Raw genomic sequence first — 27,743 nt, 5'->3', positions numbered from 1 at the left:
CAAAGCTGGGCATTCTAAACCCTCTATGCCATTGCCCAGGAATGTCACCAATGGACCATTGGCAGCAGCTGCCCAAGGCACACCTGACCCCTCAGGCTGGGAGCTGGCTGGGAAAGAAGCCTGGCAGAGGAGCTGGGAGAACTCCCCTCCAAGGAGTCCTTGGCACCTCCACACCCACCTGAGGGCTCAGCTCTGCTCATGGGCCAGCAACGATTCCAAAATCCCCCCTGACTTTATCCCAGAGTCAGATCTCCCAGTGTGGAACTCCCTGCCCTGGGGGGGGCTCTGAGGGCTCCCACCTTCACCTGAGGGGAGAGAATCTTGGGGGCTTTGGGACTTCTCAGACCATTTCGTCGGATCCAGAGGGGGAGCAGAACCTGGACAGGAAGAGCCCACCACTCTCCACCAGACTGTGCCATCATCTGCACCAACAGGTTTTTCTTTCACTACTTTTTCCTTTGAACTCAGGGGAACCACGTGGGCTCAGCAGAGGGGCCACCAAACCCCACTGTGTATGTGCCCCAGGGGGCTGGGTTATACTGCTGGGGTTTGTGGGTTAAACCCAATTTCTGTTTGTCCCATTGCATTTATTGTAATATTGTTATTAAATTGTAGCTCTGATTTATAATCTCTTTTGTGTTGGTTTCTCCTGCCAGTTTACCTTTAAACAAGCACACATCTATAAACTCTCAGCGTGTTCTTTCGTTTCTGTACTCCCATTTCTCAACAAAGACAATCAAAACTAAAGCAGGCTCTGTGAGAAACTACAGATTTGGGGGAAAATTTTTTTTTCAGAGTCATTGTCAGACTTTTTTCAAGACAGTAAGAGCTAAAGCAACATCATTGCTATCAAAAGGCATCACACCAAACTGGAAATAATCACAATTTAACTTTTGGTCAAGAGATTTGTCAAAATTAATTTCTAGACTTGCAACTGTTTTTAGCCCTTTTCCTTCTCTTTTATCTAATGAGCATTTCCCCTGCTACAGTGTCTGTGATTCCTGCCCTATGACCCTGCACCTTTGAGAACAGTCTGACAGCACTTTAATCTGACTCAAAGCCTGACATTTAGTTGCTGAAGAAGGTTCTGGAAAACAGAAGAAACAGCACGACAGGAAAGAGCCTGCAGTACAGGGGCAATTTGCTCCTAAACTTGACTGTTGAAAGAGTTTCTTCTGTATTCCAATTTTATTGGTGGAAAAAAACCCCGAGTAGCTTGAAACTCTCAAACTCCTGAAAGAGGCACAGGGTAAAGTAAATGGGAGTAATTCCTTACATGTCTTGGATAAATACTTGCCATACACTGGCATGAGAAAGTGAAAATTACAAAATGATTCAGAAGTCTCACTCCAGTAAAAGAAACCAGAACAATTATAATCCCTTCTTAAAATTGCTTTAGCAATTTTGAGATTCCAGCCTGAATGCAAAGTATGTCAGTTGAATTCTTAACATGGCTTTTAAATCAGACAATCATGGAACAGTCTGAGTTGGAAGAGAGATTTTAAAGCCCATCCAGTCCCACCCACTGCCATGGGCAGGGACACCTCCCACCAGCCCAGGGTGCTCCAAGCCCTGTCTAACCTGGCCTTGGGCACTTCCAGGAATGGGGCAGCCACAGCTTCTCTGCCCAACTTGTGCCAGTGTTTTACCATCGCCATTGCAAAAAGGAAACCAAACACAAACTTGCACAATTTGGCAAAAGCAACATTATAGATTTGCTCTCAAGAGTCATTAAAATAGCACTGCAGCCCAAACCCCAAAACTTGAACTGTCAGCCTTTAAAGAGGGTTCCTAAGAAATATTTGCAGCATAGCATTGAGAAGTTTTGATCTGTCTTTCACAGAGCTGTGCCAAGAGTTTGAAACATGGAAATGCAATTTATTAGCCCAGCATCAATATAATACTTAGAGGACTAACAATAAAATTTGCAGATCTCTCTGTGAAAGAGACCACCTCTATCCCAGAAAAGAGTGCTGAGGGGAGGACACAGCACCTCACAGACAACCATGGAGCTTCAAATAGAAGAACAGAAAGTGTCCTTTAAAAGATCAATTTAATGGAACAATTGGGGAATTGAGGAAATGCACCTTTTGAAAATTAAAAATAAAGAAATACATTCTGCTTTGCAAAAGCTCCTCAGGGGAATAAAATATATTCACACAATTGTTCTAGTTCTGTAGTTAATGCTGGACAGGGACTGTGTACAGAAGAAGGTCATGAGAAAAATTTTAGTCCTGGCTCAAGCCAAGATCCAAACCCTCAGCATTATGTAACAGAAGATATTATTTTTCAGGATTTGATTTTCATTCACAGAAATAAGACAAATAGGTGTCTGTTACATATTGTTTTCATCCTGAACTGAGACAGAAAATAACTCTCTCTGGAATTTCTATGATTTCTGCCCATGGATCTTAAATGAATAACACAAATTATAATTACATTATAATTAATGTATCCAGTTATCACAGAAAGAGAAAACTGCTCTCCCATCATGTGTCAGTCTCCCTCTCACACCAGAAAACAGACACACACGAGCAGGCATCTCAGAGCAGCTTTGACTGACACTTACCCACTTCAGGTTGTTCTATTTGGACAAATAGATTACTCATAGAAATGATAATATTACAAAATCTCATGTCACCTCATCACCAGAGTTTGACAGAAGCAGCAGTTTTACCAAGTTTTCTCAGAATCTGCAAATACAGACCTTTGTAGATGCTGTTTTCTGAAGGTTTCCAGCCCTCAAACTATTGACATGTTTGCATTCTAACTTGGGTTCAATATTTTTGTTCTTTTTGGGAAACACCCTACAGAAAAACCACTAAGGAGCTGTGATCAAGATTTCTTGGCTTCAAAACTTTTATCATTGGGTAAAATATTTCACAACCATAAAAAACCCCAAATCTCTTGCTCTTCTAAGGAAATAATCTCATGGATTTGGCACAAGATTACTGTTGTTGTGTCAAACTGCAATATTTTTGGAACATGTAAGAGATTAAACAGTTGTGAGTTTTGAAGCATAAACTTATTTTCAATATTTTTTCCCTGATGTTTATTGCACAAAGGAGTAAAAATCTTAATCTCTTTTATTTGGACAGATGTTGTGCAAAGCGAGGAAGATCCAAGCCATGCTGTCCAGCTCCCTGACCTCTCACTCCTGCCCAAAGACAAACATGAGCAGTAAAAGCCAAGGTCACTGTTGGCTCTACCTTTCTGAATGCAATTCAGCCAAAAAACTGTCATACTTCACTCACACTTAACTGCACCAGCCAAAATAGGAGCAATTTCACAATTTAGATAAGATAAAGCATTTCCTGATAAAATATTGCTAATACTTAAGCTTTTACTTTGCCCAGACATATCCCTGTTTTCTTCCCCTATGTTTACAAGGCTGTTGATGTCCTCACTGAAAAATCATGTTAAATTTACCCTGTCTTCAATTGGCATCATCTTTTTTGGACAAAACAGCCTATTGGGAAATCTCAGGCATTTAAACAGAAATGTTAGACCATGATGTTCCAGTAACTGCCCTTAGAAAAGTGTTATTACTTGTCCTGTTTCAATAGCAAATATTCAACCCTGGGAATAAATTCTGCTCATCTGGGAAAATCACAGAATCACCAAGGCTGTGTGTCTTTCTGAAGCAATAATAAAACCTAAACCAATAACCCTAATTCCCAGTTATGTGTTCTTTATACTGGAGTTCATTCCCTTCTCAATCAAACCTCTCTTTGCTGTGATCCAAGTGCCCAGACATGTCCTTGCTGTCACCAACAGGACACATTCTGTGCTCAGGTGCTTCATTTGCTATTTTTCATGGCCAAGGTGCATTGCACCAGCCAAAGCCCCTATTGCACACATACAAAAGGCCATTCAGCACCTTTTGCATAAACTCATTTTGCCATTTGTTGCTTTTTGTTGTTTTTCTATGAAGTTTTTCTTACCTGACAACTTTAGTGCCATTTCTGATGACTTGGACATCCACTGCATAATTGCCATCAGCGTGGGCTATCAAGTTGATTTCTGAAAATTCTGCCTATGAAAACAAGACTCACATTTAGTCTGGTTTATTTTACCTTTATTTTCCTAAATTCCTTATTTTAAGCATTAGTGTCTGAACTGCTGACAATACACTTCTGAAACACACTGAGCACCAAGAGGGCCTTAATTCAGCAGTATTTGCCAGGTATGGCACGTCATATCTGAACAAATTCTAATCCAAAGAAAGCAAAATTTAAAAGCTTTTATGAAAATGGGCTGTGGGGCAGTAGCAAGTGGATTTACTCATTCATGTCTGCATAGAATGTAGGGATTACATTTTTGCTTTGCATGGTGTTATCAAGCAGATTAATACAGACTTAACACTTACATAAAGTTTTGAAGAAAATAGGACAAAAGCAGCATTAAAATAACTGGGATAAAAATTATATTTTCTTGTAGAATTTACTGACTCTCCATATAGTGTACCCCTTTCTATTTCCCTCATTTGCACTTACTCTTCTTTTTAAAAGATCTGGTGCTAATGAACAATTATCCCACAAAATTCACAATTAAAGAACTTTTTCAAAAGTCTTCTCACAGTGGAAATGTGGAATTTAACAGGAACCGCTCCCATACTCTGAATCTACAGTTATTTGAAGGGAAAGGACAGGATGTTTTTCATTTATCCCCAGGCTTTCACTTGGGCTCTCAAGGCTCTTCACAATAACATTACCCAGCAGAAGAATTGAAATGCAGCCAACTGTCTTCTGGGGGATAAATAAAAGCGTCTTTGCTGTCCCAGGCAGCAGCACAGAATAGAGAGTGTCACAATTCTCATTAGTCTCCTCTTGAAAAATGGTATCACTGGAAGTCTTCCTCAGGAAAATGTGTGAAGGCTTTCCCAGTTTGGTGCCCAGTTAGGGGAGTGCTGACTCTTCCCACCCCCGTTCAGCTCCAGAGCTGCAGTGTGTGCTTCATTTCCAGCACAGAGCTCACTTCTTCCAGTCCCCCACACTTTTACACCTTCTGGGATCAGTGTTACAACATTCCAGGCACAGGGGACACTCTGAAGTTTATTGTAAAAATTCCAAGTACAGGGGATACTCTGAAGCTTATTGTAAAAACCATACAAATGGCGGGAGAAGGAAATATGTCCAAGAATCATTTACCATCTATTGAATCTGAGACTGACAACTGAACATTCCAATTAATAAACCATTTTAAAAGCTTTGAACATGATAGGAAATATTGTTGTGTAAGGACAGGTTGCTGTAGGCAGTGTAAAATAAATAACACTCTGGTAGAAGCACCAGAACACTGAAGGAGTTGTCAATAACTATTTTTGTTAAATTGCCACAGTTACAAAGTGATCAGAGTGGCTCATAAACTTCCAGTCTCTCACTTATTAAAGGCAATTCTGGTCCCACAACACATCACATGGAGGAAATTCCAGGCTTAAACAGAGCTTTTGTCCACATTAAAGAGACAGTGTGTGTGATGTCAAATACATGCTCTGATCTAGGTGTGAGTGGCACTTTGGGACAAAACAGCTTGTCTTCTTCTTCCTGCCTCTCCCTCAATACTCTTGAAGATCCCTGGCAAAGCCTTCCATTTTTCCAAGCCAAGAGCATCAGCAGAGATTCAGTGGTGGAAAGAATGGATGCCATACTATTACAATGAATTTAGATAAGCTGGACCCACACAGCTAGTGATCATTTCCCCTCACTCTTTGAAATTCCATGACAAAACATCTCAGTTTAAATGCTGATGTTTCTTAAAGTAGCATCTATTTGTAGAATTCAAGATTAAAAAGCAGTGAAAAAGTAAGTAAAACTGAGAAAAGTAAGTAAGATACTTATTTACTTCCTTAGTTTCAGATACAGTTTAATTAAAATAGCCATAATTCTAACACACTTTGAATATCTCTCCATGTTTATTCCTATTTATTGTAGGGGGTTTTTAAACTGGCACTGCAACCAGAGTGCATATATATTCTTGAGTGAGGAATTAGTGATACAGAAATGCCACAAGTAATTCACGGAGTGTCTGGGAACTCCACAGTCTCTAAGCAACAACTTTTGAATACAAGATGTTTTTCATGTTGTGCAAATTATGGTCAAAATCCTCTAAAAGGAGCCCACACTGAGTGCCAAAAAAAAGGCTGGTATGGTCTGAGCCCAGCTGGCAGCTCAGTGCCACACAGCAGTGGGAGGGGGAGACATCACTGCTTTGCTGTCTCTATGTGTATGCATATGGAATCTTGGAATCACTTAGGCTAGAAAATCCCTCTCAGGTCATGGGCTCAGCCATCAGCCCAGCACTGCCAAGCCCCCACTCACTCCCATCCCTGAGAGCCACATCTACATGCCCTTTAAATTCCTTCAGGGAGGTATGTATTACATATCTGTATTTGTAAAAATACACAAATATAAAGATAACAGAGTAAGTCAGTTACCTGTTCAACCTTTATGTCATATTCTCCATGGACCTTTTTTCCACGAAAAGCCTTGGCCCTGCAGCAAAAATGGGAGAGAAAAAAGGATTTAGGTATCTATAATCAGTAGCTACAGAAAAACTACTTGTATGACCTTCAAGTGTCTTAAAAATACATATACATACTAATTGTATCCATCTACTACGCATGCACAATTCTTCCTTTGACATCCTTGTATTCTTAATAGTCCATCACAGAGTATTTTGTGATAAAAAGCATAATGTGACTTTCAACATTAAAGTGAAAACTACCAGAAATATTAAAACATACTGCAATACATGTTTCACAGTTATTTGTTAATCTAAAAGGAGTCCTAACAACCACTGCCTAACGATCACTTCCTAACAAACAACCACTGCTTAACAACCACTGCCTAACAGCCACTGCCTAACAAATAACCACTGCCTAACAAACAACCACTGCCTGACAACAATTGCCTAACAACTGCTGCCTAAGAACCACAGCCTAATAACCACTGTCTAATAGCCACTGCCAACAAACAACCATTGCCTAACAACCATTGGCTAACAACCGCTGCCTGTTACCCACTGCCTAACAACCACTGGCAACAACCACTGCCTATCACCCACTGCCTAACAGCCACTGCCTAACAATCATTGCAACAACAATTGCCTAATAACCACTGCCTAATAACCACTGTCTGACAAACAACCACTGCTTAACAACCACTGCCTGACAACTGCCTAACAACCACTGCCAACAACCACTGCCTAACAAAAAACCACTGCCTAATAACCACTGCTTAATAACCACTGCCTAACAGCCACTGCCTAACAACCACTGCCTAATAACCACTGCCTAACAACTACTGCCTAACAGCCACTGCCAACAACCACTGCCAACAACTACTGCCTAACAACTACTGCGTAATGAACAACCACTGCCTAACAACTACTGCCTGATAAAAACTGCCTAACAACCACTGCTTAACAACCACTGCCTAAGAACCACTCCTGTCCATCATTATTTACACAGTTTATTTAGAAAATGGTTTCTTGGAAAAGCTGTGCTTAGAAACTTTACATTGTTTTTAAAGAAATCATCAGGGGGGCTGAAGATGTTGTCAAGTTCGCGAGTGCCTGGTTTACTGCTCAGTTTTGCTTTCTCTGGACTGTAACTTGAGATGAAGTAATTAATGTGAAGGAAGCTTATGAGTAATTATTATGCACCCAGACTGCTGTGATGAATTCCCTGCTCCAGTCTCCCAGGCCTGAGAAGTACATTTATCTAGGATATTGGCCAATGTACCCCTAAGGCAGCATGGATCTGCCTTAGAGTAAAAGAGGATTTAAAAACAGTGTGAATCTGTTCATCAAAGGTTACTACTCCAACCCTCTGAAGCTGGAGCAAGGATCTGGTCCCAGTGTCTCTGTGCTTTCTTTGGCAAGCCAAAGCTCAGAGAACCTTTCCCACTTCTATTACATGCAAGCACAAATATGTTGCACAGTCGAAACCCAGAACACCACAGAACATCCTCTCAAGTGTTAAAAAAATCAACTCTGTCCATTTTCAATGCCTGACAAAAAGCAGTTATAACCCAGGCAATCTACCTCCCCAGTGAGAGCAGTGCACACTGCAGATTGCAACAACTCATCTCTGCTTGTGGAAAACCTTATTCCCACCACAGGCCAGAAGAGGTTCGCCAGGTTTTAGTAGTGGAAGAACAAAACTTCATGATAGACAACTGGAAACACTTCCTTTGGTACCATATTTCTTAAGAATATCTTAGGTGTTACAGATAATGGATGGTAGAAAGCAAAGCAAGTGTTTATACTGAAATCACACACTACAATATTGCTTAACAATTAATTCTATCCGAAGATCTAACTAGTAAGAAGAAAACAGTGAAGAAAGCATTTGTGGTAAGGGTTCATCCTGTATTCTTGCAATAAATATACATGAAGGTGAAGTTTGAAATTCATTGTTTTACCACACGAGGTACATTACTCAGCTCAGTGTTATCTGGTATTTTTTGCCAGTATCAAAAGTAGAAGTTAAATATCCTGTAGCACAAGTCAAAATTACAGAAATATCATCAATCATTTGTTTTTCTTTCCAAATCTGTTTTGAAATCCCATGTTGGGAATATGAATATTACCTCTGGAAATCTTTGAACAGCAATGTTTTTGATGAATTCTGTTAGGAACAGGATGAGCTCCTGGATTTTAGTTCTGATGCAGCAACAGGTGAGGTAAATGCATCATTGGACATCACATGACACAAACTTAATTTAAATAGAATTATGTTGGCTACATTATTCTGCAACTGTCTCTTGAACACTGAAAAGTAAGCTCAGAATAATATTCAGTATTTTCAAAGCTGAATTGTATCTTGGCCATACACAGAGATTAAACCTCCCCCAGGGCTCACCCAAACAAGTGTTAGCAACTGATTTCCTCTTTGAGAGAGGAAATGAAACTGGAAAACCACAAAGAGCCAAAGACAGACTCTTCCACTCTTTATCCCAAAGTCCATTGCACATACTGGTTCGTGAGATAATCAAAATATTAGTTAATTAATAATTAGCAAGGTGATATTTCTTTAAATTCAGTCTTTCTACTTAAACATCATTTAGATGAGGCAACCTCCAAACAGCTAAACTCTGGCATGATTCACATTTCAACAAATGACTTCAGCTTTGAAAATAAACAGTAATAGTAAGGACTGAAGTTAAGCAATCTGGGGCTGGAAAACAAACACAACATTTAATCATTTAGAGACTTAATTCCAAAGCCACTTTAGGAACAAGTTTTATAAAAATCTATAATATTCCACAATATTCTCCAAATGTTGTGCAAAAAACTGCAAGAATTTATCTTGATATCTCTAAAAAATAGCTTACAGATTCATGAATCAGGCATTTCAGAACAAACTCTAAGAAATTCTTAGCATGATTTTGCTGTGAAGTAGAACCTAACTTTTATTTTATTAACTCTACCTAAGAAATGTAGTCATGCCCTGCTTGAATTATTTCCCATTTTCAATATCAGCAATGTGCAATCCTACTGTAATGACATTAATTACATACTTGCATTAATTTATTTTTTTTACTGCAGGGAGATGTGGAACAAAAGTCAAAAGATTTACAGAAATCCACTCAATTATAGTTCAAAATTCTTCTTAAGCCTCATTCCTCTTGGTGCCAAGCATGGAGCTCTCAGGGGCAGGGGCTCTGGGAGGGCATGGGGAGGAGGATAAGGGGAGCTGCCAGCATGAGGAACAGGGAAAAACAAATATGCCCCAGTTCAGGTAGCCTTTGGCTGCCCATTGGTGATGGTTTCTTGCATTGCACATGAGGAAGAGAAGGAAAGGAAATGGTACCATTGTCCATGTGAAACTCCAGCAGTGCTTTGCAAACCCAGCTGGGAGAAGGAGACAGCTCCAGTAGGGATGCTGCTACTGCAGCCACCAGTGACCTCTTCCAGTCAGAATCCTTCCAAATAAATGTGATATTGATGCATTTCTTGCTTCACAATTCACAATTCATTTTCTGGATGCAAACTTCACACATTTAAAATTAAATACAGAAGGTGCAACCTGACACAAAGTCCTACTGCTTCCTGAACTTTGGCAAGGACAATGAATTAAGCATTAATCATTAGAGGTATTTCAAGTATGTAAAAAAGACCTGATGTATTTCCCTCTTCCACCACACAGGATCTGCATTCCTTTCCACAGTATTTTTCTGTGCCATGAGACCAGTCTGCTCTCATTGGGGTTCCATTCCAGAGAAATGAAGCACTAAAACTGCTACTTTGGACTGACAGCAAAATCAACCAGAAAAAGTTGTTCCAATAAGTTCATACCACAGCAATTTGCATGAACACAGTGATGAGTTGATGAGCAACAGCCTTTATTAAAGTCAAAACAAATTACTGATCTGATCAATAAGAAGACCATTTACTCTAAAATAATTGTAGTGTAATAATTGCTGCAACAGGGCAAAAGTTTGTCCATCATTCAGATCAGGAGCACCCTCTAGAGCACACAAACTGCAGACTGGCACCATCTGTCAGCAGCTGGTGGGATGCACTTCAGGCAAGGGAATGTACAGATACACCCAAATGCACACAACATCCTCAGATAGCTGGTTCATGTGCAGTTCCTGGCACACCAATGCCACAGGCTCAGCCTGACTTCCTTGGCCTTAAAAAGTGTTGTCTTACTCAGTGACAGACCAGAAAATGTTCAAGAGAAAGCAAGTCCAGTCTTCAAGTCCAAATCTGAATAGAAATAACTAATTCTTTAATTCTATTTAAAAAATGAAGACTTTTGTAAATACATGAAAACCATAAGAAACTGTTACAACAACTAAGCATTTGCACAGTATTCTCAATTTGATGGGAATTAAATAACAATCTGCTGAAACCAGTGGAAATGTCTCTCCCCACCCACGTGCTCTGCATCCAACAGTGCCAACATTTGCTCCTCTGCATTCCCACCAATGCCAGGCTGCCAACACTGCTCACCTGGAGCAGCTCTGACAAGGTTATCATCACTGAATAGAAGCACTTATTAAGAATACTGTAAACATGCTGATTTACGGACTCTCTTTTATTTACTGTTCCAGGTTTCTGCAACAAGAGACAGATAAAAGACTTACAAAAAATAAGTATCCTGCTTGAAACCTGCCTTTTAAAGACCTTGATACTCTTAAAGGTGTTGCTCGGGGTCTGCAAAGACCTATTTAGATTTAAAACATGCTCTTTTTGCTTCTGCAATGTGAAGTTATACTCTTGGCACTTAACCAAGCCAGTATTTCACTCTCTCATACAGCAGTTATGTTTGCTCAAGCCATTACTTCATACAGAAATAGCCTCAGAAGAAGCAGACCATCACCACAAAACAAATGACAGAACACATCAAATGTGTGGCTTTTAGCTTTAGAAGTGCTCCCTGTCGAGCTGGATTTCATCAGATTAATGATAATCTCCATTACCAGGAGCCTGTAAATCTGCACAGCAGCACATTTTATTGGCTCTGACACAGCACAGGTTATTTTAACAGGTTCCACAGCTCACATTTGTATCAAGCCAGTCACATTTTGCTGTTAATCACTCAGCTGGAATCCAGCGGAAGCTCTGCAATGGCAAGGACACAAGGATTGCTCTTTGGAGTCATCACAGCAGGAGATGACAAATCACAGAAACCCCAAATTTGATTAATTCCATAAAAGCTTTTTTTTTTTTCAATATGACGGGCAGGACATGACTAAAGCAGTTCTTCTCTCTAAGTCCTGGTCCAGCCTTTTCAAGGGGAAGATAACACTGCTCATAAAAAAGACCAGAAAGTGCTTCTACCCACAGGGTCTGAGGCTTCACTGTGCCTTTCTTCTGCAGAGGATCTGGACCCTCACACCCTTCCCCCAGGGATGGCTAAATCCAGGAAAAAACACAGTGAACACTCTTCAGTGGAGGACTTTCCTGCCAAGACAGTAGAGAAGCTGCCTGAAGAGATTCAGTTCTAAAAGTTTATTTGAGGATAAAGCATAAACCATCTAGAAATAAAGAACACAAGTTTATTAAGCAGCAATTATTTCATTTCCCTGTCAGTGCTGCATAATCCTCATGCTAGAAAGGGGTTTTTTCACAACAGCTTTATGTGTGGCACCTTCAGAGTTTCAAACCCTTATTTATTCTCCTAATTTATTACCAGCCTTCTCTATTTAACAAGTACTCTGATCCCTTGGCATGTCTCAGGATGGGATCTCCTGTGCTCTGATTATTTAACCAAAACAGAGCCATTTCTTCCTTTCCAGCCCCCAAACTGTCTTTGTTGCTTTAATCTGGAGCCCTCCTATTTGTCCCTCTGCTCTGTGCCTTAACACAGTGTTTTCTGGAGTTCTAATGATGAAGAAAGTGCCTCCTACTCTTGCATCTCTCATTTGAACTTAAATTTCTGGGTCTTTTGAGCAACATGCTTAACTGAAAATGCCTCATTTTCTGCCCACTCAAGGTGAAGTAAATCCTCTTTCATGCCCAAACACTGCTCTGCCTTTCTGGTAATGTCTCAAAATCCCACACCTCAGATTATATAATATTACATAGTATTATATAATATTTACCATTAGCCCATTACTTCTGTGCAAGATTTACAGTCATCATGTAACTTCTGTGGGCATTTTTTTGCAAATGAGATGATAAGTGACAGTATTTTAAAATGTTCATTCCCTCATCAGTAGAAGACCTAATACATGATGCAACATATTATAACCTTTTCCAAATCTGTTAGACTCATTAGAAGGACTACTATATTTTCCCAGGGTTAGGGTCATAAAAATATTTTGCACTCATGAGATGAACAGAAATTTCCACCTTTTTTCCAGGAAAGCAACACTAGCCAAATTTCCAAACTGCTGCTCTGGGTCCTGGTGGAGCTTTGGGTGGGTCTCAGTGCTGAGGACTCAAAGTGCATCCTCTGAACCAGCTGCTGAAGGTCCTTATCCGTATCTGCTGCTGGAATTATATTGCAGGCTGAGGTAACAAAGTGAAATCTGTCATTTCCAGGTCTCCTACCAACCAAATTCACTCTTTCCAACTCCTCTGCTGACAACCAAGACAGAGCAGCACAAGCTGTTAATGGTCAGTCCTACTGTTCAGAACAGAGACCATGCTGAGTTCTGAGTTACCTTCAGTGGCAAAAATGTCCCACAATTCAGCCACTGGTGATTGGCTTATGATAGAAAAAAACCCAAGCTGCCTAAAAATATAATCTAGAGATATGTTAGTTTAATTTTCTTATGTAAATAAAGAAAATAAAATGAGCCTGAAAGATTTTACACTGCCAGGAGGTGACTTCTGGCAACATCTGAAAAGTCATAAACCAGAATGAAGAGAAAGAACCTTTGGCACTGAATCCATATTATTAATATAACCTCTAGCAGAAATCTATCTGCCTTCTATTTTTTCTATTTATACTAAGTTCTCTAAGGTGTTTCAAATGCCTCGAAGGTCTGGGACTCTGAGGTGAATGAATGTGAATCACTTTTGCCTGGAGACACTACAAAGTGTTACTTTGAATATAACGTGTTGAGCTGTCACATTGTTTGGATTTTCACCTCTGAGGGTCCTGAACTTAACACAGAAACTGCCTCCTGAAACCCTCTGCAGCTTGTCCCTTCCTGAGCTTGGCCTATGGAGGACATTCTGACCGAACTGGTCAATGGGGGTAAGAAGGAGGGGGAAGAGTGGAAGTGTGGAGAGAGCAGAAGAGGCAGCGCTCCCCTTCCACCCACCCCTGGGAGCTGAAACAGCTGCAGCACAACAGCAAACCTTCAGTCTTGCTGTCAGACCCCAAATCCTGAGCCCCACACAGTCACAGGACCCAGGGGAACATGGGGCAATGAGTGCCAGCACACCTTAGTGCAGACACAGCCCAGCCCTGGCAGAGTGGCAGTGGTGCCACAGGCAAGGCTGGGCATTCTGTCCCCACCTGAAACCCCACAGGGTTACACCCTTGCAGCAGTAATTCTGTGACTCTACCAATACTGAACTCAGTTTAAATGAGTTGTAGCTACAAATACTTTTCACAGATCAGCAGTTGCTTTTTCCTTGGATCAGAGATCTTTCCTCTCCATCACACAGCTCCAGTCTCTGCCAATTCTATCACTAGCATCACATTTACAGAAACACCAGAGGTCCCTTTTGACAAAAGAGCCCAAAAATCAGTGTAAAACAGTATTTGGTGTTTCAAATTTTTTTTCTTCATGTAACTGAAACTTTGGTTTTTCTGTTTATGCTTCAGACAGTCATGTGCTGCCCAGTTGCTCTGAGCAGATCAATCAGAAAACTTAGTCCTGGGTTTGTATCTGCATAGATCTGCATAGGGTGTGTGGCTTTTGCTGCCCTCTTCTGTAGGAAGAAATGTAGATCAGATTGCCTACAAACTTGTTTAGATAAATTAAATAAATAGCTAAATAGATCCATAGTCATGCTGGCTTTACCAGCTTTAAGGCACCTGTTCCTGCAGGAGCAGCAGTGCCAGGCAGGAGTGGCACATGGAGCTGGCTGGGAGTGCTGGGAATTCTCCAGTGCCATGGCAGGTGTCTGCTCCTGCTCAGTGAAGGGTGTTACATATGACACAGAGTACAAATCCAACCTGAGTATGGTTTAAATCCACTAGAAAAAGCATATTAACAGCAAGAACACTCTCTATGTATTTAACACAGCATTAGCAACAACCCACAAGGAAATTAATCACTGACATCAGCATGGATTAAATTACCAGTAATTGCTAATGCTTTCTATGCTCCCTCTCCTATTTTCAGTTGAGTTACTGAGTATTATTAAGGTGGGCTTTTTCCTCTCACATACACACAGTTTCCATTGGCTTCATGACAGTCTCCTCTGACTCCAAACAAGAGTATCAGAAAGCTGAGTTGTACCTCCAGTGCCATTTCCCCAGCAAGGGAAGAAGGATTTTATGCACTGTGCTGAGGAGAGCAAAAACATTAATTTATCAGTTATTATGGAAGAAGAAGCCTCAGAAACATGCATTTTATCTACCCGTTGGCTTCAGAGGAAGGTCTGGAATGCTGCCAGAAAAACCCAATTCCTTTCAGAAACTCCAGTTACAATTGCCATTGGAATGACATTGTATTGATCATTCTCAGTGCAAATGGATATCAAGATATTAGAAAATGGTTTTGCCATTATCCATTTCTTTGCTTTTGTTTAAGCTTCCCAAATATGTTAGAAAACTAATCTAACCACCTTGTGTTTTAATATTTTACTTTAAAGTACAACCACATGTCATTTTTTCTGTACTTCAATACCCATGTTTGGTTTATTGATTTCAATATACTCTAAAAAGCCAAGTAACCAAGAGTCTATGTTCCTGAGTATTTGCAGCTTCCCACTATGGATTAGGGAACAATAGAATTTTCCAGTACTACTGAAGTGAAATTACATTTTTCATTACAGTAAACTGGCACCACAACTCTTACTGTAGGCAGGAAGCACTACCCATCCCTTCCTCAGGTAAGGCTGACCTTGGAAATATGGACTCCAAAAATGCCTACACAAAAAGAGTCCATAAAGCTGAAAGTCAGGGAAATCTACTGGATCTGTCACACAAAACAGCCCCCGAGCCTCAAGGGTGTAGGGACAGAGGAGGAGCCCTAAGAGCTGAGAAACATGACTTTGTGACAGCAGTGTCTGACAGGCATTGGTGCAGCAGCTGCACAAACACCTCACTGCTCATAGTGCCTCCAATCAGGAGCTGAATTAAAAACACAAACTCTCTGTGTGAGAGACACACATTCATTTCGGTCCAACTACAGAATATAATAATAAAAAATCCCACAACGGCTCACACCCTCCACATCATTTGTAAAACGAAGTGAGCTGAGTTTTCAGTGCTCCCTGAACAGTGGAATGCACTGAGTCCCAGCTCATCCCCAGTGTCTGCTGTGCACTGCACTGCTGCTCCAGGGCTAAATGTGGGGCACCCACTGCAGCTCCCACTGGGGCTCTGAGGTTCCATGGGTGCCAGTGGATGGAGCAGCCATCCCCCAATGAGGTTGTGTTGCAACCCTGAGCCCTTCCAGCAACCCTGAGCCCTCCCAGCTGTGAGGAGCAGAGGCCACTGCTGAACAGAATGCCAACGTTTCTCCCCATTCCCAGAGGAGCACTGTTCATTTTGCACAACTAAATGGTGTCAGAGCTGAGATTTAATGCTGAAAAATAGTAGTGTAACAGACATGAAGCAAGGAAGATGCAAACATTCTCTTTTGACATATAGCCATGCTTAGCAATAGTTGCAATAATTACATAATTGAAGGATTCACATTTAAGGAATTAATTCCCCCAGTGCCTGCTGGGGGTGAGAACAGGACCTGTCCTCTTGTGCACACAAAAGCAAAGTCTGTTCCAAGGTCTGGGAGATTTCAGTAAGGCTTTCTCCAGGAGCTGTGCCTTGCAAAGGCTGTCTGACACTCACTGGTGGCACAGACCACTCAAGTGCTCAGGAGATGAATTGATCCATCCCTGTGTCACTGTGTGGGCTACACCCACCCTGCCAGTGCCCAGAGGAAGGGCTGCCTTGGGCTGCAGGTCACAGCCAAGGGATCCTCAGACAAAAACCAGCCTGAATTCAATGGCATGGGTTCATCCGGACGGGAGGCACTGGAGAAGGGGGTGGGGCTGCTTTTGCCATGGCCACACTGCCCCTTGGCACAGCCCACGGCAACAGCAGCCGTGTGTGAGCCCTCCTTGCCCAACACCAGAGCTGCAGCAAGGTACTGGGAAATCATAGAATCACAGAATCATCTGAGTTGGAAGAGACCTCTGAGATAATCAAGTCCAACCCTTGATCCAACCTCACTTTGATTACCAGATCACGGCACTCAGTGCCATGTCCAGTCTCATCTTAAACACCTCCAGGGATGGAGAATCCACCACCTCTCTGGGCAGAACATTCCAATGCCTGACCACTCTCTCTGTGAAGAATTTCTTTCTGATACCCAACCTAAACCTCCCCTGGCAAAGTTTAAGCCTCTCTTGTTCTACTGCTGGTTGCCTGGAAGAAGAGACCAACCCCCACCTGGTTAGAACCCCCTTTCAGGGAGTTGTAGAGAGTGATGAGGTCACCTCTGAGCCTCCTCTTCTCCAGACTAAACACCTCCAGCTCCCTCAGCCTCTCCCCACAGCACTTGTGCTCCAGTCCCTTCTCCAGCCTCGTTGCTCTTCTCTGGACCCACTCCAGCCCCTCAATCTCTTTCCTGAGCTGAGGGGCCCAGAACCGAACACAACACTCAAGGTGTGGCCTCCCCAAGGCAGAGTACAGGGGAAGGGTCACTGCCCTGGGCCTGCTGGCCACGCTATTTTTGATCCAGGCCAGGATCCCATTGGCCTTCTTGGCCACCTGAGCACACTGTGGGCTCCTGTTGAGCTTTCTGTCCCTCAGTCCCCCCAGGTCCCTTTCTGCCTGGCTGCTCTCCAGCCACTCTGTGCCCAGCCTGGAGCACTGCAGGAGGTTGTTGTGGCCAAAGGGCAGGACCTTCACTTGGCCTTACTGAACTTCATCCCATTGGAATCAGCCCACCTCTCAGGTCTATCCAGTTCCCTCCGCAGAGCCCTCCTGCCTTCCAGCAGGTTGACACTCCCTCCCAACTTGGTGTCATCTGCAAATTTGCTAATGATGGACTCAATCCCCTCACCTAAATCGTCTATAAAGATGTTGAACAAAACTGGGCCCAACACTGACCCCTGGGGGTCACCACTGGTGACCGGCTGCCAGCTGGACACAGCTCCACCAGTGAATTTATGACTCTGGGCAAGGCTGATCCTCTTGGGGAGTAAACAAAACATGAACAAACAACAGTATTCAGAGTAAGAATATGTTTAAGATTATTCCACAATGAGGCCCATTGGGACAGAAATCCGGGATGTGCTGCAAAGCTCTTGGAGCTGCAGACCGAAGGCATCCATCCTAATTCTTTAAGGGAGAAAGGCTGCTGTGCCCAGGCTGGTGTGCTGCTGCACCAACACAAACTGGGCTGCAGTCACAGCAGTGATTGCTTGGAGAAGGCTCTCCTATCAACATTCCCAAGAGGGGCACACTGCCAGTTTCTTCTAAAATCCTTCTTTTTTCATTTGTGAACAAGCTAAAAACTAGAACAAACACAATGAGCAAGTAGTCCCTAAGCTCCTGGAAGCACAAACAGAAGAAAAGTCACCAGAATTTTCAACCATGGCTGTTATCTTTTTTAAGCAAGACAGCAAATATTGCTGACTACTTTTGAAGTTGTTATTTAATATATTTTCTCCTTTTTTACTTTAGATGTTCATTCTTATGCCCAGAAGTTTTTATAACTTTATTTTCTGAGACAAAAACTACTTTCTTTAGTGATCAGCACCAAGTCTGATGAGCATTATCTCCATCAACTTTATTTTAAGCTCCTGTATTGCTTCTCCATTCTCATGAATTGCTTATTATGTTCCATTGTCCAGCAGGTAAATTTTTAACAAATATTTGCACTGTTGAGTTCCAGAAAGAATCAGAAGTACTGTTTTTGTCAGTTTTGGTTGTTGTGTGGTTTTTTGTTTTGTTTGGGGTTTTTTTAAGATTTCTTGTTAGGTGGTTTTCATTTTCTGATAATGTAGTCACAAAATGTACTAACAGTATGTAACAAATAAGGACAAATTTCTTCATCAAGATTTAGGGCAACCAAACCAATCTTAGTGACTTTTAATGAAGGATTCCATTATTTTGGGCATTTCTTCTAAATACATTTCAAATTCTGTCAATTCAACAAGGATTACTTAAGATTAAAGTCCTATATCTCTTTCCATTATTTTGTCCCTTCAGCCCTTTCAAGACTTCACTGGGATGTTCCCTGCCACTCTTTGCGAGAAAAGGAGAGCAAGACAAACCAACTGTTCATTTCTGCAGTGTCTCATTTATGGAATAATGAATCCCTGAAGTGAATCAGAGCTCCTGCATGAATTGCCACCTCTTCAGAAGAGCCCAGAGCAGGTTCCCACCTCCATCCAGAGCAGCAGTGCCATCTGCCGGGAGCTGGAAAATCCCTGGGAGAAAATACTCTGCTCTGGAGTTCTCACCAATTTGTCAATCCAAAACTAACTATTAAAAAGTAACGGTGGTTTAATTTTAAACTAGACTGTTAATCACTGGAAATAAACTCAGAGTAAAGAAGTTAATTTGAGCAGTAATTTCCATCTATTTTCTATTGCTACACATTTAGCTCTAATCCTGCTTCTGCAGAATTTTGGAGGGAAAAGATTTAGCTGAGGTATTTTCTCAGCTGTACCCTAGATTACAGTAAAGCAAGTGAATTTATCACAACCCAAGCTACAGTGCAGCTTTCACAAGACACATTGGCACAGTGCTGGCAACAGCCAAAAGCCATCACCAGCTTTGGCTTTTACATTTTGCCTCAGTTTGAGAGATTGAAAAAATTAAATTTAGAAAACATTAATGCATGATTATTTACTAAGATAATAAGAGCTATATTAGATTCTCTAAAGTTTTCTTTCTCCCAGGACAGTAAATCTCGCTCATTAGGTTATGCCATGTGTGGAAGAAGGGGAACTGGTGGCAGAGCCTGTTGTAGTCTCCTGGTATGGAATGTGGCTCCTCTGCGGGGCACATGGCTCTTGGAACAAGCTCACCACAGGCAGAGTTAGAGGGAAAGCGAAGTGGAACCTCGGGCTCAGAAATGAACACAAGATAGATGTCAGAAACTGAGAGACAAGGAAAACTGGGAAATTATCAGTACCAGTTTATGACCATGATTTTGCATCATTCATCCCAAAGAAAGAACAGGATACATGGTTGCTTTTAGTCCAGTTTATGATTAATTATGTATATAAACAATAAAGTGAAACTACACAGTTTTCATAATTTTTAAGGTATTAAATCCTGATTTCCAATCAAAGAAAGGACTGGCCTTGTGACTGAGCATCCATATCTCAATGACAGCCCTCAGTGCCAGGCAGGACAGCTGGGCACAGTGACACCATGGATGGCTGAACCCTGGCTCCTCTCCACCTTCCACAGCTGACTTCTCCTCCAGCACTTCCTGTGGCAGGACAGCAGGGCCAGAAGCAACTCAGAGCCCCCGGTTTTCAATGTATGTGCACAGAAAGGGACAAATACAGGTGAGCAGCTCTCTGCAAAGCAGTGTTACCTCCTTGGTGGGACTGACAGAAATCAGGAGATCATTATTATACTTACTGTACAGTCAGACACAGTTCCCTGTTAGAAAAATACCTTGAACACACTTGCATGGCCTTGACCCAAACTGGGCTGGTTTGGGCACTTTTCTGCTGAGAAAGATGATAATTGGTAGGGTTTGGTGTCGCCCTTTCTCTCAGAGATGTCCCACCCCTCCCATGCCCCTGCCCTGTGCCCAGCACTCCCAGCAGTGTGGGCAATGCCAGCCCTTGGCTGGGCATGGGCAGCTCAGCCCCTGCCTCTCCCAGAACACATTCCACAGACTGACCCTCTGCTGGCTACAACACTGCCCAAAAGCTGCCATTTCCACAACCAGAGCAGGGACAGAAATATTGAAGGGAAAGCCATGCTATGGAGGCATTCCAAGGAGCCCTAAACCCCTCAGGAATGGGAATTATTACTGTGCCACTCTCACAGCACAACCAACCAGCAGCTCAGCCCCATCCCATGCAGCGTAGCAGGACTGGGAACACCACCCTGACCTCTGCACCCAGAGTGCTGAGCAGGAGGGAAAGACAAGCAGGGAGGGATCTACAGCCAAGGAAGGCAAGGAATTATAGAATAACAGAGAGAGAAAATGTGACTCTCTCTAAATTACCACTTTTTAAAATCACAGTCTCCAAAGGAAGTGGGTCCAGCCTGCAGATTCTTCATCCTTTCTGTGCTTGTGTGAATCACCATATTTTGAGCATCTTCTCTGGATTGACAGCTTGAAGAAAGCAGTTCTTTCAAGGGCTTAATTCAAACCCACAATATTATGATACTTTGATTAATTCCCAGTCCTAATATGAGACAATACCAAATGCATCACTCGATTTTACAGTTTACTGAGGGTTTGTTTTAGTCCTATCCCCTATAAAAGGTATTACAACTTTTTGTCTCATCCCTGGATTTACAGTTTCTTTCTCTTTTTTCCTTCTTCCCACCCACCCCCACCCTCCCATATCACCCCACATATTTCAGACCTGAGAGCTTGAACATTTCTCAATCACAATGTTTATCCAAAATTTATATTTCATTATCATACCTCTCTTTTTTCTCTTTCTGTAGGCAGGCTTTAGTTCCCATTTTTCTGTAAGATGATCTCAAATTCTTTATCCTATTTGCCTAGGATGGAGTAGTCCTGGCAACCAAGTTTAAGTAGACTCCAAGGACTAGTGGTGTCTTGAGATAAAATTCCTCACTCAAATTCTGCAATATGCTCCTTTCTGAACACAGGCAAAAACCCCATTAACCTGAACAGATGGGAGGGAGTCTGTGGGCAGGCAAAATCTGTTAGAGCAAAATCTTAGAACACAAAAATAATTAAAAAAATCTGAGTCACAGGCCTGATAAAAATCACAAGATTGGCTCAAGAGATCTCTACATTTTAAAATAATTGTATATTTTAAAGAAAATAGACACATGGTTATTTTTATTTGTTGTATGTCTTTGATTCCCTTCAAAGGCAGTGTACACTTATTTATCTGAATGGAGAACTGGGTCCTCACTTGTTTACCAAAGCTGTAACCTTAAGTGAAAAGAAAAAAAAGATGCTTGCAAGAAAATATTAGGGCTGTCAGCAACCTGTGCTGGTTCATCTGAAGGTCTTCAGGAGCAACTGGGCAACTGGCAGCCAAACCAGGCTGGGGCTGGACCAGCTCTGATGCCACAACTGCTGTTCAGCTCTAGTTCCATTGCAGTACAACCAATATCCAGGACACAAATGAGACCCAAAGAATGTATCATTGCATTCAGTAACTGTTAAACTTCTAAGATACAGGAATGTTTGTTTTAATCTCCAAACTTGCAAACCTACATTTCCTGTGTGCTTTCTGCTCTTTTCAGGTCACTTAAAACACTGCTCCCACTTTTCCATGCAGACTTTCTAGCAGCATGTCAGATGGCCACTACCAGCTCCTTTTTCAGTTTCCTTTCCCCTCTCAGGTTTTATATTTCCTTTCTGCAGCTTTGTATTTTCCCAGCCTTTTCAGGCCTTTATTGTTCTCCTTCTCCATGGATGGTCAGCAAAGTACTTAATGCCAAATAAAAAAAATCATGCTATTAATTTTGTAATAGTTTTGTGCAGTGCTTCACTTGCAGTGTTTCTGTTTCATGGTGAAGTATTTCAGCAACAGATGCCCAACCTAAAACTGAGGAGGTGGGTGTATGTCTGCATGCCATGTAAAAATGATTCACTTGTGTGTACATCCACATGCAAACCTGTGTGTACTTAGAGGTCTGCAGTGTCTCACTTTTCCTTCAGGGACTCAGTAAATCCCTGGCTTTCTTTAAAGGAGTGCAATTTTTGCATCAGAGTCCAGAATCACTCTGTGTATGTGATGTTTTCCAAACCATCCCCATCACCACTAGGACAGAAGGAAAAGGAACACAGTGGAACCTCCTTTAACAACCTTCTCCAAAATCTGTTGCTCAACATCCCAATAAAGGCAGAGAAAAATTATGGACAATGATGTGGCTTTATTGATTTTAACTCACTATGCCAAGAATGTACAGCCTTCTGCAAAGATTGTACTATTTTCCAGGCTTCCCATTTGCAGTTCAATTCCCCCCAGGATACACAGGCACAGAGCAGTGGGGTCCGTGGACAGTGGGGGGACTGTCCCCACCACGATGCTGATGGGCACAGGCAGAGGAGAAGGATGCAGAAGGAGGAGGGACTTGGAAGGGAAATCCCAGCAGAGCAGCAGGAACACTGCACAGGGATTTTTCTCGCTATGCCAAGAACATTGTAGTCAGAGGAACAGCAGGAAGGCAGCAATGCCGGAATGGCCTCAGAACCTTAAATGACAGCAATGGCAGGAGACCTTAAAGACCCTTAAGGAGGTCCACAAAATCCAACTTTGCACAATTTGTTATTCTACACAAATAGCACAGTTCTGCAGGGCTACATCATCTTGTTAGTAACTTCTTTCAATTTATTTTATAGATACGTATATGTAAAGAATCTTTAGATATTTTTGTATCTGTATATTAATATAAAATATACATATCTTTAGATTTCTGCATATATATAATTTTCACTTCAATAAATAATTTTATTTATATATATGATATATAATCAACATTATATATATTACACAGGGGTTTTTTTTATAAAAAGAAAACAAGAGAAAATTATTTCATTAGCTTGCACTATTAAACATAATTATAGCAAATGGATGCAATGGCTTTTAGCAAGTCCTTTTAAAAAAAATTAAGAAAATAACTATATTAGCTAAACTTCAGAAAAACATTTATCAGAGTAAAAATACAAAGCTTGGAGAGTCCAACACTCCCGGTGGAGTCTGACTGCCCAACTCTCTGAATGTCTTTATCACCTGAATTGATGCAGGTTCTCAATGTTATTCCAAGTGATGAGCTGAGACTGACAAGAAATGGAAAATTAAACACAGTAGATTTCCTTGGAGCAGAATGACAACACTCAGTTTTTAATGCCGCAGGGTGAGAGGGGAAAAGGCCAACTCTGACTCATCAGGAGCATTATCACCCCCCCAGAGTGGCATTATGAAACCCCAAATGCCATCATGAGCAGCTCTTTAAACAAACCCCAGTTATGAGCACAATGAAGATGACGACAATGGTTGTGCTCTTCTTCCTCTGCTGTGAGGGTGAGATCTGCACACAGGAGCAGATTTGCCACTAAGATTAAAAAAAAAGAGGAAAAAAACTAAGAGAAAGAGCTTTAAGAAGTTCATGCAAACAACTGAGTTCTCTTGTTCTCTCTCTTCAAGGAATTTCCAAGCAAGTCAGTCCTTAGCCCAGAGAAAAGAACACAATTTACATAACCTATTTCAGCATCATGTACATGTTCTTACTCTAAAAAATAGCAGACTACAAAAGCAATGTGCTAATGTTTTCTTATTCAATTTTAGGCATTTCACCTTACTATAAATTAATAGATTTAAACTAGATAGGGCAGGAAAATAAATGCAAAACACAGGTCATTTAAGAGAAATAAAACAAAAAATATGTATTTTTATAGGCACAACGAACTAGAAGATGCCTCTAAGAAACCTGAAATGTTAACCTTCAAGCATGTACTCCCAGTAAAGCATTTTATTTCCCTTTTCCTAAATTCCTCTCTCAGCTAAAAAAGAACAGCATTACTTCAAAGATGATTTATCAGATTAAAAAAAAGCCAATAAAAGGTTTTGATTATGTAATATATTAAACCAAAATGATTGTGTTCCTTTATCAGCACATGACTCGCTGCAGAGGTTCGTACCATGGGCCTGAGTCACTGTCAGTGCTGGTGGCTCTGGGAGGGATGTGACACACAGAGGTGACTCTGAGCTGCACTCAGTGAGGGCAGAGCGCCATCCCCTGCTCTGGCACTGCAGTGCAGCCTCAGAGGGTAATTTGGCGCAGCTGGAAAATGTCTCTTCTGACAAATGGTTATGTCCCATTCATTTCAAGGGAAGACATTTATGTCTGAATTCTGAATAATAAGAATATTCTGAATAGTAAGACAGACTGATAATCCAGTCCTGTTTAACATCTTTATTGATGATTTAGATGAGGGGATTGAGTCCATTATTAGCAAATTTGCAGATGACACCAAGTTGGGAGGGAGTGTCGACCTGCTGGAAGGCAGGAGGGCTCGGCAGAGGGATCTGGAGAGACTTGAGAGGTGGGCTGATTCCAATGGGATGAAGTTCAATAAGGCCAAGTGCAGGTCTTGCACTTTGGCCACAACAACCCCCTGCAGTGCTCCAGGCTGGGCACAGAGTGGCTGGAGAGCAGCCAGGCAGAAAGGGACCTGGGGGGACTGAGGGACAGAAAGCTCAACAGGAGCCCACAGTGTGCTCAGGTGGCCAAGAAGGCCAATGGGATCCTGGCCTGGACCAAAAATAGCGTGGCCAGCAGGCCCAGGGCAGTGACCCTTCCCCTGTACTCTGCCTTGGGGAGGCCACACCTTGAGTGTTGTGTTCAGTTCTGGGCCCCTCAGCTCAGGAAAGAGATTGAGGGGCTGGAGTGGGTCCAGAGAAGAGCAACGAGGCTGGAGAAGGGACTGGAGCACAAGTGCTGTGGGGAGAGGCTGAGGGAGCTGGGGGTGTTTAGCCTGGAGAAGAGGAGGCTCAGAGGTGACCTCAGCACTCTCTAGAACTACCTGAAGGGAAGTTCTGGCCAGGTGGGGGTTGGTCTCTTCTCCCAGGCACTCAGCAATAGGACAAGGGGGCACGGGCTCAAGCTCTGCCAGGGGAAATTGAAGTTGGAGATCAGAAAAAAATTCTTTCCAGAGAGAGTAATCAGGCATTGGAATGGGCTGCCCAGAGAGGGGGTGGATTCTCCATCCCTGGAGGTTTTTAAACTGAGATTGGCCATGGCACTGAGTGCCATGATCTGGTAAAGGGACTGGAGTTGGACCAAGGGTTGGACTTGATGATCTTAGAGGTCCTTTCCAACCCAATCGATTCTATGATTCTATGATTACCCCAAGAGGTCACATCACAGCATTCCAGAGGGAAGGCAACTGCACATTTTGGACCAGGAGCACAACCAGTTCAATACTGCAGCCTTGAGTAAAGAGAGATCCTGCATTTCAGCTGAAGGCAAAAAGCTCTCAGGATGAGATGTGAATATCCACATCTTCAAGAGAACCCTGTGAGCGCTGAGGCCATTCCTCATCTTTGCCACTGTACCTTTGCTCTGGAAATTTGCTCAGTTAGTTTGGAAGGGAACTGCACAAACACTTGGTGTCAGGGGCCAGCTTGTGCCTGGTGGTCTGATACACAGGGGAATTTCAACAACAGAGGGAAAATGTCTGCCCAGCAGAAAGACCTCTCTTTATCTCTGAACATATTCCATGCAAATTCCAAAGAATTCGAAAATTATTAACACACTGATATGTATTCCATAAGAAAGATCTGCCTGATTGCTCAAGAGGATTTGGGCAAAATGATGAACAAAAACCTGGTACTAATCTGGATGTATGTAGTTTATACATGGACCCATTAGTGTTCTTAACAGTTTCCCTGTTACTGACCTGGCCTTGGAAATAGTAAATATGAGAGGCATGTTTGTTATTAACTCCATCATTTGGTGAGAATCTAATTTACAAGGCATGAGAATGGGAAAGAGAAAAAGTATTATACCTTATAACATTTTGGAAAATACAATTTTTTCAAATAGAAATAAGAAAATGAAAAAGTATTTGGCTTCATGTGCTTTCTTTCTCATAACTCACACATTTTAAAGCCTCATATGTTCCAATAAAGTAGTAGTTTTCCAGAGACTTCATTACTTCTAAATGCCTAAGATTGACAATCCTGACAGTTTGCCAATGTTCTGGTGTGCATGAACAATCCAGACAAAAAGGATTACCTATATTTTTCATTACTTTCATTGCTCTGGGGAGACAGTTCTTATCTTCACAAAAATAAAAAAGCAGGAATTACCACAGTAAATAGGCCATTTTTCACTACATGTGAAATTTGTATTATGGCTTCAAAGCCAGCCTTGCTTTAGAGTTTCCACAGCTGAAGGCAAAGCAGATGTCTGTCCCTTCCTGCACAGAGTTCCCAAAAAAGGCCTGAATCCCTCCTTTTCTGCCTGCACATGCGTGGCTTCCACCTATCCCAGTGTCCCAGAGAGCACATCCCTTGCACATTCCTCTGCCCTCAAAGCTCCATACCCAGGAGCTGTTTATTCCTCCTCCAGCCCCTGGAACCACAGATGCTGTTCTTGGCTGTCACTCTCATTTTGTACCATTCCTGTTGCGTGGGACAAGGCAGGTTCTTCACTTAAAGCTGTGCTGATACAAAACAAAATGTCACCAAACCTCAATTCTTGCATCCTTCAGTTATCAATGGCTTTAAAACTCAAATATTAAATGAGGATTTAGCTATCATTTATATCTTTCCTTTTTTTTTTTTCCAATGCCAGAAGCACAACACATCATCTCCCAAACCTTCCTCATCCTTTGCCTTGATTTTAAAACTAAAACTATGATAGTGTGACTTTTGTTTATGGGGCTGTGCAGAGCTGAGTGTTGCACTCAATGATCCTCGTGGGTCCCTTCCTATTCAGCATATTCTGGGATTCTGGAATTGTTTCTTCCTCTTTCATGCACACACAAATGTATTTATTGTGCTAGAAAATACAAAGCAAGCCCTCAAATATGCTTGACCTGAAAATTATCAGCCACAAAGTCTCCTTTGGTCTACAGAGTTTATGTAGCAAGACAATGCAAAATCTTGCATAAGGCGCCCAGTTGTGAGGGTCTTCCTGCTCATAGACAAGCCCTTTTGCATGTGATTTGGGAATTCTGGTGCAGCAAAATTGGACAGTTTTAATTAGGAAAAAGTCAGTTCACGTGGCACTGCAATAAAGCCTGCAGAGGAAAAAGCTCCAAGGAAATAAAAAGTACAGAGCAAAGTGTAGTTGATTGACAAAGCTCATTGTCCTGACAGGGGAGTTGAACAGGACAGGGACAAAGAGACTTCCAGGCAGTGCCAATTCCTTTGGAATGGGAGCATAAAGCACTGGCAGAGTTCCTGTAAAACGTGGTGACTCATCCCTGCTCCCTTTCTCTTCTCTCCACTGG

At 42.0% G+C, this 27,743-nt stretch overlaps 1 protein-coding gene across 1 annotated transcript in view; it reads right to left on the bottom strand.

The window, feature by feature from the left end:
• Positions 1-27,743, bottom strand: part of SYN2 (synapsin II) — a 172,061-nt gene that overhangs the window by 104,037 nt on the left and 40,281 nt on the right. Inside the window, exons 2-3 of the mRNA XM_071550948.1 lie at positions 6,437-6,494; positions 3,945-4,036 (exon numbers count right to left, since the gene is read on the bottom strand). Of these exons, the coding sequence (XP_071407049.1) occupies positions 3,945-4,036; positions 6,437-6,494 (150 nt within the window). The remainder of the gene's footprint in view (positions 1-3,944; positions 4,037-6,436; positions 6,495-27,743) is intronic.

Source organism: Pithys albifrons, chromosome 3 (assembly GCF_047495875.1).
Source record: "Pithys albifrons albifrons isolate INPA30051 chromosome 3, PitAlb_v1, whole genome shotgun sequence".
NCBI classification, from domain to species: domain Eukaryota; kingdom Metazoa; phylum Chordata; class Aves; order Passeriformes; family Thamnophilidae; genus Pithys; species Pithys albifrons.
The sequence above is the reverse complement of the archived record's forward strand: the minus strand, read 5'-3'. Positions and strand labels throughout refer to the sequence as shown.